At 38.1% G+C, this 23,000-nt stretch overlaps 2 protein-coding genes across 5 annotated transcripts; one reads left to right on the plus strand and one right to left on the minus strand.

The window, feature by feature from the left end:
- Window positions 1–748: 748 nt before the first annotated feature.
- Window positions 749–16,676, plus strand: LOC121329635 (synembryn-A-like). 2 transcript variants are annotated; one of them, XM_041275328.1, is made up of 10 exons: window positions 749–901; window positions 2,351–2,398; window positions 9,873–10,493; window positions 10,640–10,734; window positions 11,277–11,427; window positions 11,947–12,042; window positions 12,470–12,614; window positions 13,011–13,155; window positions 13,679–13,798; window positions 15,810–16,676. In XM_041275328.1, the coding sequence occupies exons 1-10, from the start codon at window positions 818–820 to the stop codon at window positions 15,928–15,930; spliced, it is 1,626 nt and encodes a 541-aa protein (XP_041131262.1). In that variant the 5' UTR covers window positions 749–817; the 3' UTR covers window positions 15,931–16,676. The 2 variants fall into 2 exon arrangements, with proteins under 2 accessions (XP_041131262.1, XP_041131263.1); XM_041275329.1 differs by having other exon boundaries at window positions 9,876–10,493.
- A 717-nt stretch (window positions 16,677–17,393) lies between these two features.
- On the minus strand, window positions 17,394–22,974 carry LOC121329928 (NAD-dependent protein deacetylase sirtuin-3-like). Of its 3 annotated transcripts, none has more exons than XM_041276010.1 (8): window positions 22,851–22,974; window positions 21,681–21,795; window positions 20,917–21,087; window positions 20,425–20,657; window positions 19,542–19,642; window positions 19,118–19,279; window positions 18,519–18,731; window positions 17,394–18,295 (listed from the first exon to the last, which is right to left on the minus strand). In XM_041276010.1, exons 1-8 carry the CDS (start codon window positions 22,972–22,974, stop codon window positions 18,269–18,271), a joined length of 1,146 nt encoding a protein of 381 aa, XP_041131944.1. In that variant the 3' UTR covers window positions 17,394–18,268. The 3 variants fall into 3 exon arrangements, with proteins under 3 accessions (XP_041131944.1, XP_041131943.1, XP_041131945.1); XM_041276009.1 differs by having other exon boundaries at window positions 20,917–21,090; XM_041276011.1 differs by lacking the exon at window positions 22,851–22,974 and adding an exon at window positions 22,216–22,516 and having other exon boundaries at window positions 20,917–21,090.
- Between the last annotated feature and the right edge of the window lie 26 nt (window positions 22,975–23,000).

Genomic DNA, 23,000 nt, shown 5'->3' on the forward strand with positions numbered 1-23,000 from the left:
CAGCATATATAACAAAAACTGTATTAATAGAAGAAAAAAATGCAAACAACCGAACTGAGTACGGTACACTTACTGTTTTATTTGCATACGTACCTGTGTCTAGTATTGAATTTTCATTGTGTTTCCCAACTGTTCAAACAATTACTTTGTTATGCGTCCCCTTCGGAGTTGCACTTACACATATTACCAGCTAAAGGTAATTTTAACTCTATATATATTTCCATATCTATTAGAGTAATTTATATATATATATAATATATATATATATATATATATATATATATATATATATATATATATATATATATATATATATATATATATATATATATATATATATATATATATATATATATATATATATACATATATATATATATATACACACACATTATTTTAAAATTAAGTCAAAAATTAATATTTGCAGTTTTCATTGTTGTTTTTATTTCAAGAACAATAGATTAATGGTTATTTAATAGAACATTTTACGCACGAAATTTTCGACATGTGGAAATATAAATATAAAGTCTGGCATTTTAAGGGGCCGTAGCTATAAATGTAAATTCTAGTTCAATACGGATTCAGGGTGTTTTTTTCCGCTTCTTCCCCTCAGCATCAAAGCAGTTATTTTAATAAAATAAAACTACAACTCCCACAAGCAGGTGGCAGGCGAGTCTCTGTTACTCTTATCATTCCGTGGTTTTTGAGTCCCAGTGAAGCCGTGAGTCATATCAGTAAATTACAATCCAGCGCGGACTGTGTATGGTTGTCAGGTTCACTGTACAAAACATTGTATTCCCAGTAACAAGCAGTGAAAATGGATCTGAGCGCAGTCATTAAAACTGTCGAAGCAGGGTACCAGAATGCTGCTATGAAGGCACTACAAGTGTTCAATAAAGACGTGAGTAAATGTCAGATTTGTATTTGTATTTAACTTGTCGATGTTTTTATTATTTTGTATGTATTTCCTAATAAAAACGAATGACTATATGTGATAATAATAATAACAATAATAATAATAATAATAAGAAGAAGAAGAAGAAGAAGAAGAAAGAAGAAGAAGAAGAAGAAGAAGAAGAAGAAGAAGAAGAAGAAAGACTTTGCTATTACTGCAGAATTGCACTCTATGCATATAATAATAATAATAATAATAATAATAATAATAATAATAATAATAATAATAATAATAATAAATGTAGACATGCTTTTTGTCAGGCAACTTTTATTTTGAATGGAAATTGTAGATATTGGAAATAATATCGACTAATATAACATCTAATGCTTAGCAAAAGTCATTTTTATTAGTCAACAATTAGATATTAAACCCATACATTACTTTGTACAGTTTTTTAAACAAAAAAACAAGTCTGATTTCCATTTAACTGTTCTGTTGTTTAAGAAGCAAACATCCTATGCGTACAGCAACGTAAACAAGTAAAACAACATTCACTTCTCTTTCTGTTTCTGACAAACAAGTAGATGAATAGGGGGTATAATCGTGTTTTTTACTGGATGCCCCCTCCCCCCATTAAGTGCATTAAAACAACTTTTAGATCAGAATCAATGCATTTATTAACAAATTGTTAATATGGGTACCCATATTTAAAATCATTATACTATATCTCCCAATTATATTAGAATAATAGAAAAGTGCAACACAAATTATTATTATTATTATTATTATTATTATTATTATTATTATTATTATTATTATTATTATTATATAGCTGAAACCAGACCATGTCAGTAAAGTAACAGTAAGAAATGAACAATAAAGATATTTTCTCTAATAGCAAGATTTAACCAGCAGGCGAAACACTAGAATAAAAGAGCCAGTCTTTTTATCCAGGAAGCTGTCAGACTTTTGCAGTATCCTGCAGTATCTTCACAATTGGATTAAGTATTCAGGTCTTTCATTAGACGTCAGCAAATCCAAGCTTTTCCATTACATCTCTGTAAATTACATGGTGTATCCCAAATACTATCAATAAATACTATCAATCTCTGTATTCCCATTTGACATTTGACCTCTGGGTCAGGAACTTAACAACACTGTTGCCTCACTCATCGTAGAAGCTGCAATTTCTCACAATAAGTGATTTTAAGGGCCTACTGTTTTTATAACCAGAATGTACACACTTACTACAAGCTAATTCCCTTATGAACCTATTCACCAGCTTTTTATTCCTATGCAACAGCTTTTCTTATGCCTTTTGTGCCAAGTTCCATCAGAGCTTTCAGGCACCCATCTGCATGTGTCCCATACTGTAGTGGATGTGTGTGTGTGGCTCTTCCGATCTCTAATACATCACACCATTTACTGTGTGTATGTTCTTTTTTTTTTATTAAGAAATGCCAGTGTTTCACTTTCGATGGTGATGGAAGAGTAGAAAGGCAGGTAAGTGACTACATTCCTCATTTGATTTAAAAGTCTTCCCACACATTTTGTTAATGGAATACAATAAACAAATCTGAGTGCTTTACCTTTGGATATGTACCAACCCAGAAAAAAACAAAACAAACAAAAGCCCTCTGCTCCTACTCCCACTTGGCAGGTTACCATGGAAACCATTGTTGCTGTCCTGTTAGAAACTACTGTATATAGGTTTACCAAAATCCAGGCCTGGACACCATAGAGTATTTGAATTCAAAAAGGTTTACTTTTTCAAAAGTGACAAGAAAACACCACAATGTAACTGCCTCTATGCTGAAATATGTCTTCCAGAAGAAGGTATAGGTCCTAACTTTTTTGTTTCTTTTTTGCATGCTTTTGTATTAGGAAGATAAATTAAAAAGGTATTGTAGTTTCCATGAACTAAGTGTTTATGAAAACAAGATTCATTTGTGAAAAAATACCTGCAATAGCCAAATACATGGGCCAAGGAAAAATGAACGAGAAAGCATAACAAATTAGTCCGCTAATTGCAATTGCAAGATCTCAGTTCATTCACTTTTCTAATAGTGTTTTACCTTAACTTGAAAGCATTGATGAATTGTAGATTTGCATCTTATAAGCCCGCAGAAAGCCAAGTCAAAAGGTAATGGCTTTTGAGTCTCAATCTATGAATATCCATTTAAAAATGAAATTTTAAAGACTGTGTTCAATTCTCTATGATCAGTTGGTAAGAATGAGTTTGGGAGTCTAGATTGTTCCACCTCTGTGGTACATAAGATCATAACATGACAAATATGTCTCAGTTCATTTCAGTAGACATCCTTGCCATGTAGGCATTTATCAATATTGCAGTAGCATTTGGCTATTGGTTAAATAAGCTCTATTGCAGTAGTATGCTTCCCAAAAAGGTTGGTCAGTCAGTCGATCAATATAAAAACCCTGACATTGTATTTCTTTTTACTGTAATTAACACCTTTAAACAGAATATGACAGTTTTATTTAATTGTAATTCTACACAGTAAATGTGTTCTCTGAGTAATCTTAAAGTTCTGTACACAGCCAGTATAGTCATGTACTGCACACACGTTTTTAAATAGGCGACAGACTGACTGGTACAAGCTGTTGTCCAAATTGCCCTGAAGCCCCTGTAGAATTCTTAAGTAGTTTTGTGCATTAAGGCCATGTGTTAGTAATAGATTTAATGAAGCCACAGCATTAGTTGACACCTTAAATCCACTTTTTGCTTTTGTTTTAGGCTTCACGGCAACATTAGAAAGAGCTGTCAAGGTTGCAATGTGTGTATGGTATGGAAGTGTGTTCATTAATAGTATTAGTCTGATTATACAGTGTCATTTGGGATTTATCCAAAACCTTTGATGTTTACTAGATCAAAAACATTTCTAAAAAAAAAAAAAACAATAAAACAATGAAAGTAAAAGTAAATACAAGTTTCCATAGAAACTCCATTTGCAATTTCTGCAGCTGGACGCTGTTCCCCAGTCTGTCTGATTTGGGAAAGTGACAGCTCCTGCAGCTCTTGAATATGTTTTCTCGAGAAAGCCTTGCAGCCTCCATAACAGGAATTTTGTAGTCGATAACACTTTGTAAACATTTACGTTTGCTCAAAAGCAACCTTTATGAGTATCTTGACCCAAAGTGCTAAATTCCCTGATTTCAAACGGTACATGTGGTCAAGATACTCTAGCGTTGAGAAGAACTTACCTTTTGAATTGATTCAGTTATCATTCTCATTGCTTCTTCCTTCTTCACACCACCAGTGTAGTTTTTAGCATGGGATGCCGCACAAGGAATAAACCAATGCTGGTAGGCGTAGGCTAATGCCAGGTACCTCATAGATGCTGAAATGTCTCGTGAATTGTGTTCCCGGGAGATACTGTATCATCTGGGAGACAGTGCAACGCATTATCTGCTTTCGTTAGGCTGGAACACAGATGTGTCTGCATATGTGTGAATCCTGAGGGTCAACGTTGTAAACAGCTAGTCTATACAGCCTCAGTGAGGTGACAGGCTTGCCCGCTTATTTGTTTTGTCTTTCGGAGGCTTGCTGTGCTCAGTGGCATGCTATTAACATGGGTGCGCAACGGAGCCCAATTTCCCGACCTGTTAAGCAATGTGCCGTGCTGTGTGGCCTGGTTTCATTACAAAGATCTGTACAGACAAAACCGCAGACTCAACCCCCGGGTAGTCGTCCTTTGATATATAACACAGAGACAATCTGCAACTAGAAGGTGCTGTTTTGAATTGGCTAGAGTTGTCCCTGTACTTGTCCCTGCTGAATTTATAATTGAAAGTTTCATTTGTTAAAGTGTATTGTATGTGCATAGACTTTAAGAAGACTTAGGAAACCCGAGTTTTTTTTTTTTTTTTATCTTTTAGCCTTCATCAGGTCCCTTGATGTCCCATGTATTTTAAGCACTGGCAGCCTTTATTTCCTACATTATATGTGAAACAATTACAGTAGAACCTGACATATCCGACTTAATTGGCTCCATCGAATATGTGAAAATATTGTATCTCAGAGGGAGTCGTTCTACTACAATGTAGTTGCATTATTATCCAAGACAAAGTAATCTGACAGTTTTTATTTGTTTATTTATTTTTACTTTTTTGCACCGCAGATGTGTGTTAATCCAGAACAATAACAACAGCAAAGCACAGAGCTTTGGAGGGTGTAAAAAAAAATGTCTTTCAGCTTTGTAATGGTACAGTAATTATATTATTCACCTGCTTTCTTGTTTTCTTTTATTGAACATGGTTAAACTGGGCCACTTGTTATAAAGAAAACTCAATCCCCCTGTGATGAGTCAAAGGGATTTCGGTCTGTGATTCAGCCTCCCGACAGTAGATGGCATCAAACCAACTCGGGACTTCCCTTACCAAGATCTCGTGACCATGGCAAAAGTCATCTTTTTGAGGGGCGGCACCTTGGTGAGGGGCGGAAGTACGAGTATGTAAATTCCAATTTAATCGTCTTCGTGGCGAACCATACATAAACAAAAAAAAGATAAAAGAAATGTTAGTGTTTTCAAAAAATCCCGCTGCACTAAACTAGTCTCTCCCTCCACCCATTACTCCGCCTATTTTACTTTCGGACGGAGTAATGGGTGGAGGGAGAGACTAGTTTGGTGCAGCGGGATTTTTTGAAAACACTAACATTTCTTTTGTCTTTTTTTTGTTTATGTATGGTTCGCCACGAAGACGATTAAATTGGAATTTACATACTCGTACTTCCGCCCCTCACCAAGGTGCCGCCCCTCAAAAAGATGACTTTTGCCATGGTCACGAGATCTTGGTAAGGGAAGTCCCGAGTTGGTTTGATGCCATCTACTGTCGGGAGGCTGAATCACAGACCGAAATCCCTTTGACTCATCACTAGGGGTTCGAGGAAAAAATTAAAAATATATTAACTAGGTAAGACAGGACTTATTCTAGACTTACTGGAGGAAGAAATTCTGATTATAATGCAGTTTTAGACTAATATTAAAATGAGCATTGATCAGTTTCCATCTGTAGGTAGCAGCATGTGTAAATGATACTTCCCAGAGCTCCATCGGTTAATAGAGGGTATCCTATCTTACAGGATCAGATGTGATAGGTTCTACTGTAGTCTCTTTTTGTGTCTTTTTTAATGCTGAATTGTCATTCATATGGAAGTCGAATAAATGTATGTTCTTCACTTGATTGCTCAAACTGGCTATGTTCTGCTCATTTGCATTTATAATTAGCAATACTAATATGAGGTAAGTGTATACCTAATGAGACAAACAACATGAGCTTTACCATTGGGGCGTGGTGAAGATTGACATGCACAACTGGATGTCAGAGGTATATTTAAAAGGTGAACTGTGTTTTTAGGGTTACCAAATTCTGCACTTGGCTGCTTTTTATTAAAAAGGTTTGGAAGGAATTGAAAGATAATTGGGAAATGGGCACACAAAGTCTCTGGCTTGTATAAATCATTATGCTAATCAATGTATAACTCCCTGCTAAGACTCACTTAGCTGGCATGCAAAGGAAGGTATTAGAAGGTTTTCCACAATAGAATAGAAAGAAGTGGAATGAAAGAATTACTGTTTTTTTTTTTGTCATTAAAGTGTTTTTGTTCTGATAGTAAATCTGATGCATTGTGAGGTAATCCTTTAAGACTGTGTAGCTTAAAATAAAAATGCATTTTTTTTTTGTTTGTTTTGTTTACATTTTGATGTTGTTTAAGGTGCTTTGACTGGAAGTTCTGGAGCTCCTCTTAACTTCTAGTTGCCTGCCATAGACATGTGATGTTGGCAAGATCAGCCAAAATCTCTGAGTAAGCACCAGCACCATGTTGTACACAGATATGTTTTGACAGCAAGCCGCTGGCTCATACTTCTGAAAAGATACTTTGGCTGTGTGACTGGGTGGCATGTCCGAGCCACATGACCACCTCGCATGTCAGGATCACGGAGACACTTTTCTTCTTTTTGTTTATTTATTTTTTTTGGTACAAGCATTTATTTTCTTTTAAGTAATATTAAGCACTGGTTCACATACTGGTCGGTCCTCTCAATTGATTCTCCCCCCGTTACAGACAGACAGCCTTTTAAAAAGCTAACCACGTCCACATTTTAACAGCCTTAATAAAACAATTTAGTATTGTTTCTTTTTATAACAAAAATATGTATCTTTTGAATAGTTACATATATAAAACATCACATATAAAACCTTATCATTTAAGTTATTTGTTTATTTTTCTTTATCCTGTGTACTTGCGCAAACAGCATTTTTAACATTGCATAACATGCATGTGTTCCATTTATTTTCTCGACGTTAAATATTTAGGGTTTTAATCATTAGTGTTATTATGCAATATACCGTTACTGATTTAAAACACCGTGGCTAAGCTGCACACAGAAATAAACTAGCTCAGCTTCATATTGCAACAATAAAACCACCACCTCAGAATCAGTTATATATAGTATAGTACAAAAAGGACTAATTTTAAAAAGTCATGGCCACATGAGGGTGCTCACTCACAGGCTGGTCAAGCCTTTGTTACATGCATCTATGGCATGCAGCTAGTATTTAAACTCAGAATGATTGCAAACATCATGAAACAGTAAGGAGACAATAAGAAAAAAATATGTATATTTTTAAATGGAGCAGCTTAATACCGTGAAAGACACAGTACAGACATTTCCAAGTACTGAATTCTGTCTCGCCTGTTTGTGTTTGTTTAAATTTGAATCTGTGTTTATGGCGCTTGTGATGGAACAGTTTAAATCAATTTCAGTTATAAAATGTCCTGTATTTTCAGAGGCTTGGATTATTCATATTCCCTGTAGTGCTTTGCCATCTGATGCAGACCTCAAATGAAGGAGAGAGAGCAGTAAGGCGATTGGGGGCTTACAAATACAATTTTTATGCAGAAGACTGCACTGGCTGCTTGTTTTGAAGGGCAGGGTATATTACAAAACCTTCAGTATTACTGTTTGTACACAATTTGACATATCAGATAAACAGAATAGAAAAATTAGAGTATTGCTAGTTATGTTTAAAACAATTCTGGGGATACAAGTTCTGTAACACATACATATTAGATTAAACACTAGAGGAAGATAGATTATAGTCTTGTCCCCACTAGTTTTCATAAAATTAACGAAATGTACTTATGTAGTATTACTGTATGTTAAACGTATTGAAAGATTATTAACTATTGAACTGTGAGGCTGACACATGGTCAGTTGCTGTGAGATTATTATGTTCTAAATTTATTTCTGTATACAATATACTGATCAGACAAACAGACATGTTCATGCAGAATTTGCATTCCATGTGATGTATAGGACGGTCAAGTATTTACAGGGACTCTTCGTAGGCTTTATGAATGTAGTCCGCAATGTTGAAAACCATTTGGGAAGGTATTAATAAAATAAAAAAAATGAAGCTAACCTACATTGTTTGTTTCTTAAAATCACAAAGCTTTAGCAAGGTAGAAAATTATTATCTCATGTAGGTCTGGTGGCAAATCTGCAGCTTCTGTGCGCCCACACTATGTCATATTCAGCCAGGTCCAGTGCTCCCAAAAGACACTGCTCCTTCTACTACAGTTAGAAAGATTTGCAGTTAATTCTTAAACTTGAATCATCTCTTTCCCCACCTTTGATTGATGAAGAAGCAGTCAAGATTACTTTTGATTTTAGTTCCAGGATTTCAGTTCCAGATTTTAGTACCGTGTACAAGGACTTTATCTGAAATACCAGGAGATTGAGCAGTATGATATACAGTAGTACTAAATGCCTGGTGATAACCCCTGGAAGCATACAGTACTGAAAAAATTGAAACTCTAGAAACCATACTGGCAGCATGGTATAGTCGTTGTTACCCTAAACAATAATGCATGAAATGTGTTCTCAAGGACTAAACTTAAAATACAGATTGCATGTAGACAGTAACATTGAGGAATCATAAAGGGAACAAAACAGTTATTTTTTTGGCATTTACTATGCACAATTTTATAGGTCACTATAGCCAGACACTAGCAGGTTCTGATCTAACACAATCATTTCACACTAGCCTTACCATTCAGATACCATCATGGGATATCAGAAACTAAGCAGATCTGGGCCAGGAGAGCCAACCTCAATGAAACACCATTAAACTTCTTGAAGTGCATCAGTTAAAACTGCCAGCATTGCTAAACTGTTTAAAAGTATTTTATTCTCCGATGGATACACTATCCCTGGACACAGCTTTGTCGATTGATCCTGAATAAATAGACCTGACACATGATAGAAACATCTGCATATCATTAAAAGCCCTTTTACATCAATGGGTACCTACTTAAACGTAACTGTGAGTAAAGAGGGTAATCAGCTGCGTCTGCCAAGTGTTTACAGCATCTCTTTCTTCTGTGAGTAGCTTGCACCCTTCCAACAGGGTATTCCAGAACAGGTATTTACATTCCTTACCCATTCAGATACACTGAAGGGACAAAAAATTACACACTGGCCTTAATAGTGGGTAGGATAGTGTAGCGCCTGGTGCATCGCTCGAATAGAAACAGACTACGAAACAGATCCAGCATTGATTTTCTGTAATTTGTGCAAAGCAAGGCCCTGAGGAAGAAGCAGGTGCGCAACCTTTGTAATGCCCCTTGAGATCCTTCTGCTTCCCAGTGATTGTTGCATAAAGCTCTTACCAGCTTACATAAGTATAGTGTAGGATGTGAAAACACATATTTGCAAACTAGGTTTTTTTTCTGATTTTACAACTATGTCAGGTAGACAAACCTTTAAAAAGCCTTCTTTAGTATACAGCACACTGTTTATAGAAGGAACCAGCTGAAACATTTGTCTTAACTTTTTTATAATTGAACCTAGACCTGTTTTGAAGTTGTGGGTGGCTTTACGGTGTGTTGGCTCATGATTGAGCGTTTTGAAGTTGTGGATGGCTTTAGAGTGTGTTGGTTTCTGATCCCTAGCAGTTGGGGAAGCTGGTGATCCATTTCTTAGAGAGGGACCTGCAGCCGTCCTGCCAGCTAGCCTGCCTGGAAACCATCCGGATTCTGTCCCGGGACAAAAACTGCTTGGAGCCGTTCGCCACCCAGCAGGCCATTCAGACCCTGGGCCGGCACGCGGGCATTGAGCACAGCGAAGGCGTCACCTCTGAGATCCCGGACCTGGAGGTGATCGTGGAGGCCCTCAAGTGCCTGTGCAACATCATCTTCAACAGCCCGAGAGCGCAGGAGGTGGGGGCCGAGCAGCGGCTCATCGTGGGCCTCACCGAGCGACTCAAGCTCTACAACGACCGGCACTGGAGCCACGAGGTGCGCTTCTTCGACCTGCGGCTGACCTTCCTGTTCACGGCACTGAGGGTGGACGTGCGCGGGCAGATGGCTCACGAGCTGCGGGGGGTCAGTCTGCTGTCTGATGCCCTAGAGAGCACCCTGGGCCTGCGCTGGCTCGACACCTTCGAGGTGGCACGAGCAGACAAAGGAGACGAGGGTCTGCCCTTGCCCCGCCAGGAGACAGAGCGCACCATGGAGATCCTCAAGATCCTCTTCAACATCACCTACGACACCAGCCGTCGCGACGTGGACGAGGTGAGGAGAGGGTAGTGAAGGGTAGGGTAGGGTAGGGTATGCTTAAGATAAAGCATATTACTTGCGTGATCAAATGGAAATTTGCCAAGGAAAACTCCTTGTTGGTTGAATAAAAAACTAACTGAAACATCCCTTTTTATTTGCAGGAAGAAGCTGCTCTTTACAGGCATCTCTGTGCCATCCTTCGCTTCTGCCTAATGACCAAAGCAGATGGAGAAGATAGGACAGAGGAGTTCCACAGGTAACAGATGTTTGAACTGAAATGAAACTTCACTGTATAATTCCCTTTAATATTAAGTCTCTGATACATTTAAGCAACTGTCAAATAATTTGTAATTTAAAATTGCATCACTTTGTCTGTATGAAGTATTACAGTACATAAGTCCTAAGAGACATTTGTGTTTTTGCTTGCTGCACAACGCTGAATTTGCAAGCTGTCTGAATGGGAGAGGGGACGACCAAATAATCACTAAATGCATTCATCATTTCTAAACTTGTATAACCTGTCTACAGGTCTAGGAAAGATAACTCCTCTCTAACCTGCACACTACTATTGTAGTACAGGAAAGGCAACTCAAAAAAAAAAAAAAGATAGTAAGAATATTCCACTATAGGCTTTTCAGACACATTTCAAAGTCAGATTATGGAAATTATGAGAAAACACTTGAGAAAGCCCCTGAGAGTTTGTGGGGAACGTTGTCTACCTGTGTGCTAAGCCAGTCTCCTCCTGCCCCTGTTGTATGTTGGAAATGTGAAGCCAGACGTGTGCCTTTGTTGTTTCAGTCACACGGTGAATTTGCTGGGGAACCTGCCTCTGATGTGTCTGGACGTGCTCCTAGCCCCGAGGGTCCAGCAGGGCTCTGTCGAGTACATGGGAGTGAATATGGACGTGGTCAGCATGCTGCTAGACTTCTTGGACCGGAGGCTCGACCGTGTGAGTGCTATCTCTGAGAAAATCAAAATGTAAATGAGATATAATTGTATACCATTGATTATTGTATAGTATGGTATGGTATACACCTAGTAACAATGAATGGTTGAGTTTTGTATTTAATTCTATACCATTTGAACACTACATCTTTGTACCACTGAAATTCTTTACTATAACCTGCCATTACTGACCAGTCGTTGCACACAGAAATGTAATGAAACAAATAGTATTGTGTGCTTTCTTGTGAGGTCTGTTTGGCCAAAATAACACTGCATTTATGGGGCATTTATAAAACCAGTGCTGCTGCTGAATTAGCTTTGTTTCTTCAGGCTGCTGGGGAGTCAACCCTTTAAAGCATGCTAACTGTTCTGTAGTCTGCATCTACAAGAACAGAAGGTTATTTCTAGAAAATGAAACATGCATACATTATACTTGTGTGTGTATAGTTACCACTGCTTAGCGCTGTTTAGAACAATTCTGGAGGAAATGATAAACTACATGCATTCCTTTTGTGAATCCCAGGAGCACAAGCTGAAAGAGACCCTGACTCCCTCCCTGAACCTGCTGACTGAGAGCGCCCGGGTCCACAGGGAGACCAGGAAGTTCCTGCGGATGAAGGTGACTTCTCTTTCATGGGACTGATAGATACATGTGTGTAATTACAGCCACAGAGGGAGATGTATCTAACTAACATGCTTATTCAATCTCAGACCTAGGGGCAATTCCAATTGTAACTGCAATTCGGAATGAATTGCAATGATAATGACATTGTAATTGTTCTTGTAGTTGAACCTTGGCATGCCTGCATAATTGTAATTGGAATCATACCATATAATTGATCCATTACAGTTCCATTATTTTTATTATAATTGTAGTTAGTTCAGCATAATTGTGACTAACTGTAATTGAACAAAGTAGCATTGTAATTGTAAGTGCAATTTCAGCAAACAAATCTGAAACAACTGAAAATCGTGTCAAAGATGCAGGGTTCCTGTCTATGACCTGGGGCCCTGGTGCAGTTCACATTGGCTTTGTGTCCCTTCAGATCCTTCCACCTCTGCGGGACGTGAAGAATCGCCCTGAAGTGGGGAGCTCCCTGCGGAACAAGCTGGTGCGCCTCATGACTCACATCGACACAGACGTCAAGCACTGCGCTGCCGAGCTGCTCTTCGTCCTCTGCAAGGAGAGCGGTGAGTGGAGCCCCATGCCAGGTTACACATTTTTTTTATTGTCGAAACACTAGTTTGACAATACATCCATTATGAGAAGTGTGCCGTTCTAAGTTTGCATTATCCAACGATCAACAGCTCACAGTGCAAGTTTATTCCCAAAGACAGTAATAAGTATGCAACTGTGCAGAGCCTAAATTGTGAGGCCACCTACTGTATTCCCAGCTACTGACAGAGGAAAATAACCACAGGAGTCGAAACAACATGCCATTTTATTAACGTGGTTGCTTTTCTAGTGCCTTGCAGCGTTATCCGAAATGAAGCTACCTTTTCAAGAACTTGTCAGATTAAGTTCAGCTGTTGTGCAGGTGGCTGGTGAGCAGTGTGTGAAGCGCTCTGTCTGTCGGTTACGCCCAGTATCCAGGTTTGTGAAGTACACCGGGTACGGAAACGCGGCTGGCTTGCTGGCGGCGAGGGGCCTCATGTGCAGCGGGAGAGGGAAGGGCAGGTACTCAGAGGATGAGGACACGGACACAGAGGAGTACAGAGAAGCCAAACCAAAGTAAGTGGCCACCGATCCCTTTCACTGGCCATCTAAAAAACTAGGCTTGTGTGTGCAGGATTGCATTAGCATAACCAACCTTATTTTTTTCAGTCATTCATATTTGTGTTGACATAACATTAACAATTTTTGAAGTATTTGACATTTAGCTAGTAAGATGGTAAACCTCCAGACTGATTTAAGAAAGACATCTTGAACTAAGAAGAGAACATACATGCTCATATTGTTCACAGCAGCGACCAAGACCAACTAAAGCAATGTGTCAGATAAAAAATAATGTTGTTGTCCATTGTTGGACTGTATTTAAGGTGTTTTTTCTTAATGTTTAAGTGCATGATAAATATATTAAAATAAATGGATCCTAATATTCTTTATTCATATTATAGGGTTCAATCGTATTTTGATGATAAAACCTTTTTCTATTAATGGCTGAACATTGTAAGGAGAGGCTACAGTAGTTATTGCACTACTGCACAGGGGCCAGACACACGAGAGAAAGTGGCTTTTCTTGTTGTCTTTGTAGCATTAACCCTGTAACGGGGCGTGTGGAGGAGAAGCTGTCTAATCCGATGGAGGGGATGACAGAAGAACAGAAGGAGAACGAAGCAATGAAATTAGTGAATATGTTCGACAAAATGTCCAGGTAGGTGGCAGCACTTTTATTGTTTTGTTGTTGTGCTAAAATGACAGGTGGGTAAATGGCGTCCACCTTAGTGATCTGAAATGAGGTTCAGCAAAATTTAAAAATGTTAAGATATTACTCACTTTATAAGATTAAAAAAAGACTCAAAATCAACCTCTAGATATATGGTTTTCATGTTTGCAGTCTTTTGTTTCTGATTTCTGCTGTTCAGACGTTGAGATTTTTCTCTGTACTGTTGCTCTCTTGTTGTGTCTGTTGTTGACTCCTGATCTAGTCCTATCTCAAAAAATAAAGAAAATGCAAAGAATTGTTTGAAAAGGTTTGTGATGTGCCTGAGGTGATGGTGCTATGAAGCTTGCTCTGAGGGATGCTCTGAGGGATGTGTGGCTGCAAATGTGAAGCACTGCTCTGGTGTTTCCTGCCAGCTGCAGCTCATTGCAAGTCTCAGCTTACTGCCAGGCTCTACTTCAGTGGAAGAGAGACTAGCAAGAACAATCCATCTATCGATGAATCTGTCGTCACCTTAGAAACACACGCCATTGATTACCCGTAATGTAGGCCCCAGTTACGCAGGCCCTCACTTTACAACCTGTCTCAGACTGACTGGAAGTTTTTTTATAACATTATGCTAACAGTTGTGATGTATTTACTGATGATGTACAGTATAACACACTTTAGTAGTATTTTTGCGGTTCTGGTGAAAGCTGTTGAATTCACAGAGCAGGAATAACAAATGTGAACTTCTCCAAAATGTCCCCAAGGCCTCAATCCTGCCCAATAGGGACCACTGTTTCTGTTAAGAAACAGGTAAGACTGCTGAGCAAAGATGCCTAGTGCCAAGACTAGGCATTTGTTTTTGTTTTTGTGGCTATGAACTGCTCAGGGCTACTGTCACCAAGCACCCTCTCTTAAGATTTAATCATTTTAATATTAATGTTTCCCAGCATGGGTCAAGTTGAACTGAGAGATAGCCGTCAGCCTGTAACTGACAGCATGTGTGAAAGATAGGGAGCGCTGGTTGATTAGAGCTCTTGAAGTTATAATACCCCTGCTGTCCCAGCCTAATACATCATTAATGTTAAAGCTGCAGTGGGAAGCTGCAGGATGGAAATTAACTGGGGGTGGGGTTGAGAAATTGGGGGCCTGAATCTGACAGCTAAGTAAACAGCACAAAGTCCCTTGAAACACACACTGGCTCTAATGATATTCGTATAAAGAACCAAATGTTATAACAGTTATTGTGATCAGACAGACAGACGTACACGATCAGCGCAAATGGCTCCCCATTGTTTGAATGAGCACCCTAAGAACTTTTTTCCACTCTGAGCTCCAGTACAGTATATATGTATAAAATATAAAAAATAATTGACCCTAAAAAGATGCTGCAGAGATCCATACAGCACTATGGTGAGGACAAGGGGTTCTTCAGGATGTTTTCACTTTATATGCTTCTTTGAAACTAACAGAAGGCTTCATGGCATAACCAATTTGTTGACACATTGCAACAGAAGACCTTTGAGCAGTCTGTTTATTTATGGGCTAAATTTCTTTCTGATCTCCAGAAGGGTCATCCCTGAGGAGTACCCAGCCCTGCTGTGAAATGGTTTCGAATAGCGAGGCTTCCTGAATCACAATAGGGATTCTCCATATGGCAGCTTCCTAAACTCTTCAAACAGGTGGCTTGTTTTTACATGGATATGCGTTCACTAAACAGGAACAGAGCTGTGGGAATCACCTGCAGTAACTGGTTAGCACTGGACTGATGATTGCAGCCCATTTTACACAAAAGTTTGTATCTTAGGTGTTTCCATTTATTTGTCATCCTTAGCCAACTGATCATATCAAACCTAGACATATTTTCAATGGAAAACTATAGCTCTGCAGGTTTCCATTTCTTTCATGCAGAAACAAATATGCAAAGAATTGTACCGCTCTCTCCTATTGGTTGATTATTTTTTGCATGATGAGTCTACCTGGTCCTTCAGTAACCTGTTTCCATTTCTCATTATAGGGATCAAGTGATTCAGCCCATGGCAGTGGGCTCTGATGGGAAAGTAGCGAGTTTGGAATCAGCTATGCAAAGACTTTCAGAACAGAGGTCGTCTTCTGGCTCTGACTCGGGCCCTGACTAAAAGAACGGCAAGAGTGTTTAGTTTGTTTCTATTTAGGAAGGGTGCTGTGTACAGTTGACAGTGGTTGCATAAAGACTCTTTTCTCAGTTAGTTTACTTGCTGTTTTGTCTGGTACAATCTCTGTACAGCTGTACAGTTTGGAAACCATTCCGGCAAGAGAGAGAAAAAAAAAAAAGAAATTATCCTGATTAGTGGTAAAATTCAGTGTTCCCATCAACCTCTAATCCATAGGGCACATACTTCCAGAGTCTGCTGGGTGGATCAGTTGCTGGAGAGGTGGAGCTTTGCATTTTTTTAAGGCAACATCTTCTTCCTCTACACCGCAAGGCTTTAATAAATGGAAATCCAACTCTTTTTTTATAGATAATCATCCTGACCAACTTTAGTGCACTGCATGTCAATTCCCAACTCATCCTCCCAGCAATGGCTTCAGCTGTAAGGGAGTTGCTCGCTGCTTGAGTGTCCACAGTTTTGACTGGTTGTGCTGCGTGCCATTTTTGTGCAGGTTTCAGTAGAATTTTGTCACTATGTTGCACATTTGTAGTGGTTTATCTGAATGTTACCAAGTACAGAACTGTAGTACAGTGTACTCAAGGAGCCTTGCAAGACTGGTGGAGAGACTGACCAACCTAAAATGTGAACTCCTAGGCTGCTGGAATTAGACAGTAGTCTCATCTCTGCAGTGAGCTATAGCTGGGGGAGGTTGTTGGCAACCAGCTTCCATGCATTGTTTTTGTCATAGGGGATGTGGCATTATTCATATGGAAAGTATATATAGAAGTATATATAGTCATTTAATTTATTATTAATATTAATTTTAATTCAGTTATACTCAAAATTAAATGTGATGTTGTTGTTATTATTATTATTATTATTATTATTATTATTATTATTATTATTATTAATAAAAAAATTAAATCATTTAAAACTTGTTTTCCTGTTTTATCATGTTATTGTACAGACTGCTTTTTTATGCTCCTTTCTTTAGTTCCACATAATCAGTTATATATTATGGGCCCACTTTCATGTAGAATTCAATTGGAGATGCATGAGATAAGGGTCACTAAGTTAACAGAACTAAATTAAAAAGACTGCGAATGTATTCATAGGGTAATAAAACACAAGGCACTGGATTTATATATGGCCTTTGTTTTTTGGTTTTTATTAATTACATTTTTCTGTGCTTATTTTTAACTTTTTTTTTTCTGGGGCATTTGCTTTTTGCATACTGTATGAAATTTTTGTGTTTGGTTACTTTCCAAATTGCTTGGGTGTTTTTTTTATTTCTTCTGCCACAATATGTATAGCAACTTGGCAGTACTTGCACACTTAAGTTGTACCTTTTTTCTTTGCTGTCTTCTTCAACTAAATCCTTATGGTCACTGGAACATTCTTCTGTTTTTTTTTTGTGTGTCAAGGCATTTCTTTTACATTTGCAATTTGCAATTTTGTTTCTGTAAGGGTCTGCCAGTTGGGGTCTGATTAACCTGGTTATACAGTAACAGCTGTGATTCACATTGTTACAAGTCTAGGTGGTGTTGGAAAGTGACATTAATTAAGGCACCATCATTTAAGGATATCATTGGTTGTATCTTATTTAAATAGCAAGCCTCCTCTATTTTAAGGAGTAAGCGCAAGAAGGTACAATAGCCTGGTCTACTTTTAAAAGATTCAAGCAACTCTATGAAGTAACATTTATTTACAAAAGGCTTGGAAAACATCATCATTCTTAGACTTCTGAGACACCTTGGGTTTTCAGCTTAAAAATGATTCCCTATTGTTTTTAGTTCCCAAAGTATAGTTTGAAATTTCACTGATTTCTGCATGTTATAATTGTACTTAACTTTCAAACATTCATCACAATGTGTATGTTTAAGTTGTAGGGCAAAATGTTTGAGCCCAAATCTAACTAAACTTGCAAAAACATCATGCGTTAAAACCAGGCTTTACAGACAAGCCTGATCTGTTATCCTAAACACATTTTAAAAACAACAACACAGATAAGACTTGGCTCTTGAAATTGGAAAGGACCATTGTCAATCATGTAACTGTCTTGCTTTAATAATAATCATTCAAAGTATTTATTTATTTATGCATATATTTACTTATTTATTTTTATTAAAATAATGTATTTTTAATTCTTAAATAAACAATGTAATCTGACAGTTTATCAAACCGTGGCTCTGAACAGTTGCCACACAGGTTTTTGATGTATGTATTTAGTTGGTACCTCCTGGTTTACTTTAGTGTTAATCCAGGTGAGTTTGGGATATTTTCTTATGACGTAAAAATCCAAACATTTCACATATACCAAATATTCGCTATGCAGAAAAGGTGTTCATTCTTCCTTCTTATTACTCTCCAGCTGTAAAAGAAAAAGCAGCATCTAAGTGCTAACTCAAAGCCACTGAACAGCCTGTGGAAAAAGCATTCCCATCACCAAAATGATTGAATGTTTCTGCATTCATGTTGGTACTTAGAGTATGAATCACATAGTCTGGTGATACTACTGGCTCTCACAGTGTACTGCCTAACATTACAGTTGTTGGAAAGAGCAACACAGTCTAAAAGCTGTGACAAAACCATACCTTTCCAGTTTCCACTGCAATGAGTTTGTTCAGCTCCTCTTTCCAGCCCAGTTTCTCAACAAACCTCTCCACTCCACTCACCACGTCGCCTAGCTCCAACACATCGTTGTGTCTGGGGGCTCGATAGACAAAGGGTCCCACCAGGTCTCGATTGATGAGAACCCGGGACACGGAGTCCCGCACAGCGCCTGCCAAGCTGGCAAAGGGTTCAACCTGAACAAAAAAGGAGCCTGGACATTTTATAACAGCTGTGCTCAACACCAATCAACAGTTTAAACATGAACTACCCCGACTGAAGCCTGACACTGTAACACCTTCATCTTTAGGTCAATAACTTACAATCTGGCAGTGATACGACATTAACTACAGTTGTTATTGTACTGAATTACTTCTGAAACGCGCCACACGACCGACTGGGATCTCTAATACTTGTGAACCAGTATGGTGGAGAGATCTGTTTGAACCTGGCTATGAAAAAGGAAAGCTTAAAATATTTAATATTTAATTAAATAGTAGGTGAATTCATTTTAAACCCTTGGTTACTAAAACTACTTGCCCTGCCAGTACTAGTAAATCATGCTCTTCCATAGCCCCCTTACCTCCAGGGAGGTTCCCATGACGACAAGCAGGTCAGCCACAGGGAAATCTGTTAGATACAGGAAGAAGCACTGTGGGAGCTCCTCTCCAAAGAACACAACGTCTGGTTTGATGACACCTTTACAGGTGAGACATTTGGGGACTTTACTCTCAAGAATATCAGCCTGCAGAAGAAAAAAATACAGTATGAAGTCAAGAACAGGGGCACCGGGCTATGTTCACAAAACCCAATATAAAAGAAATGCACAGTTTTCTGAGAGTTTACAGCCTTTACTATAAGCCGTCTTAGATAGCAAACAATAATAAAACTGTTACAGACTGTTACCTTGATATTCAAATAAGAGTTTACTATACGTTATTATAATAATAATACAAATAACAACTGCTTTATTGCAGCAAGCAATCGTAGGTTGACAAATCACCTACTCTTAAGTCTTCTCCGGGGTATGATGTTCGGCACACAGTGCAGGTCGCTGTAGCAAATGTTCCATGGGCCTCCACAAGTTTAGAGGAAGGAATACCTGCCACTGCAAAAAAATGAGCATTTTCAAGGCATTCAAATATAAGAGGCTTGGTGGGCCAGTGGTTAAAGAAGGGGCTTGTTACCTGGAGGTTCCAGGTCCAATCCGAGTTCAGCCACTGTCTCAATGTGTGTGACTGAGCAAGTGGCTTAACCTCCTTGTGCTCTGTCCTTCAGATGAGACGTAAAACCGAGGTTCTATTGTAAGTGACTCTGCAGTTGTGAGACATCGTTCACCCTCTAGTCTCTGTAAGTTGCTTTGGATAAAAGCATCTGCTAAATGACTAATTATTATTATTATTATTATTATTATTATTATTATTATTATTATTATTATTAATAATAATAATAATAATAATAATAATAATAATAAAGACAATATAAAGACTGACATTCTCTTTCTGACCTTAATAAACATTGATCTGTTCTTGTAGAAATATTGGTGGTATTTTGCAATCCACAAAATCTCTTCACACGAGAAGTGAAAACTGGAGGCAAGTACATATTCAGCTGACCCTATTAACACGTATCACCAAAATAAACTTATTTAATAAACCCTATTCTTACAATTCCACTGAAATACTACTTGATACACTGTTTTAAATCCCCTGGGGTTATAAATTGGGTTCGTGGTGGAAAAGGGTCTATGATAGGAATAAGAATTAACACAGGTCTGAATTTACTCTGGGTCAAATTTGGTGGAGGGTAGTTGGCATTTCCAGTATCTAAGTCTATATTAACCAAAGACCAATTAACACTCTCTTCCACAAGTGAATGCAGAATGCTTACATCTCTCCAGTCCATCAATGTTCTGAGTGTAGATGCGGTGCAGCAGCCCCTTGTCGTGCAGGAGTCGAATGAAGTAGTGGGCGTAATTGGGTTTGTAATTGCCAGGGTAAAGCTCTTTAGCCAGGGCGAAAAATGGCTTTGGGTTATGGTGGAAATAGTTAATCTCAAATATGGCTTCAGGATAGGGGATATCATACTGCTGGAGATTATCATATAAACCACTTCCAGGTGACCTATGTAAACAAAAACAATATATTTAAAGCAGTCTTACCATATAAATAACTTCATTGCGTGCACTTCTTGATTATCTGAGCCCTTAACAGACTGTACTAGTCTGATCATTCATATTCTGCTTTAATACAAAAGCGCCCCCTACTGACCCACCTACACCACTTTCTACAGCACCTGATTTGCTTTGAGGTCTCCCAGCTAAGTCCTGCCCTGACAGCTTGCAATGTTGAAATCCAAGCAGTGCGACCTGTGCAGTTTTACCTGAAGTCAGGGATTCCACTGGGTGTGCTTATTCCAGCCCCAGCCATTACTACAATCCTCCTGTACTCATTGTGTTTTATCAGCCTGGCAACATCCTCCAATGTCTGCTGCTTCTGGTCACCATCTTTCCCCCCAAACAACCCCCATACTGGGTGGCTGGTGGAAAAGCATCTTCTGAGAGAAGAAGAATCATAAGAATGAAATGGTTCAAACAAAAATAATCTTTCACTGGGGCTTGTACAAGCAATTCAAAAACCCAAATACTGATTTCTGGAAGTATAGGAGGCCGTGTGGTCCAGTAGTTAAAGCCCAGGGTTTGTAACCACTAAGTCACCGGTTCATATCCTATTGCTGACAACTTACTGTGTGACACTGAGCAAGTCACTTAACCTCCTTGTGCTCCATCCTGCGGATGAGATGTTAAATCAGTGTCCTATTGTAAGTGACAGCCTACCTCTATAAAGCGCTTTGTGATGGTGGTCCACTATGAAAGGCACTATATAAAAATGAAGATATTATTGTTGTTGTTGTTATTATGAAGTGAGCAGGCTGTATCCTCCAGCAGTGTGCTGTGGGAGTTTTGAAAAAGAATAATGTAGCAAGTACTGGTCAGAAATACCATATTTTTTATTATTTAGCCACAATGTGTTCAGTACATGCACATAGAATGTTCCCATAGGCAAATGTATTCGGAATTTCTCGATCCACATCACAAAGAGGTCAAGGCTGTCACATCAAAAAGTGTCAGGAAGAAACCTACTTACCTACTGTGCCATAACTTCTGTTGCAGGCCTACATATTCCTCTTTACCTTTCTGGAGGGAGCCTGGTCCTTTTGGTGTGACATAGGCAACTTCAGAATATAATGGAGCATTACAAACTGAAGAAAATAAAACATTTCACATAATTTTTAATTTCTGTTTATACCATTCAACGTAATGCGTTATTTAACACACTTGTCCTCTGTGTGAATCATATTAAAAGTTGACTTCCACTTGAATAACTGGGTCTAGTAATAGACATACAAAGTATATACAGTAATTTGATAGTATTATTTCCACTGCACATAACATGATTTAAATATCCAGTAGATGAGTTTACATTATTTCAAAGATTTACTTATTGCATACGTTGTTCTATGACCTTGGTTATATCAGATAATTTGCATACAGTCTGCTTGACGACACATCCTTCTGCTACGTAACTGGATTAACACACTATGTAAGAAATATCAACAACAACAACAAATGCATTTTTTTTTCAAGGCACGGAAAAAAACAAGCACATAAAAAAACACTACCTTTTAATTTTTTTACACTTAATAATTTTGTAGTTGATTTAAATTTACGATGGAGTAACATTCGAAACTGGTCGGATATGACAGAGGTCATCATCTTCACTCGTAATAATACACACACACATACACAGTTATAAGTGAAGCTCTCTACAACTTGTATTATTTGCCAAGTCGAAAACAACTAAATAACCTATGAATGTTTTATATACAGCATCACGGACAAACTAGTAGTCCAGCAATTTTTAATTTCATCGTGTAGATGTCAACGTCAACATACAGAAAGAAAACAAATCCGTTTTACCATAAACCCTACAGTATGTGCGTATTTAAACGTTCGTAGTATAACGTGGGGTCAAATTAAATTTAAAATAAATGCTATAATCGACCTATCTATATTTATAGATAGATATATAGATCTATAGAGATATAGTTAGATAGATAGATAGATAGATAGATAGATAGATAGATAGATAGATAGATAGATAGATAGATATGCATAACCATTAATGTATCGTTGGGATACAGTTAGTTGACATGTATCATATACTGCGTTTATTATATGTAAGCCTTTTGAATATGATCATCTAGAATAACATTCTAAATAAAGGTTTTTATTTTTATTTTTTATTACTACTTACTGTAGGGATATTGCAAGTGTATATCGAGGAATATGGTAGAAATGGCTGTCAGGTCAGTTCCCAGCAAGCTTTGCTTCAGTAGTGTGTGTTTGAGGCTGTGATACAATTGTCTTGTACATTTCATACAGTTAGAAACATTGTCACGAACGC

This window comes from Polyodon spathula, chromosome 17, assembly GCF_017654505.1.
Source record: "Polyodon spathula isolate WHYD16114869_AA chromosome 17, ASM1765450v1, whole genome shotgun sequence".
Lineage (NCBI taxonomy): Eukaryota > Metazoa > Chordata > Actinopteri > Acipenseriformes > Polyodontidae > Polyodon > Polyodon spathula.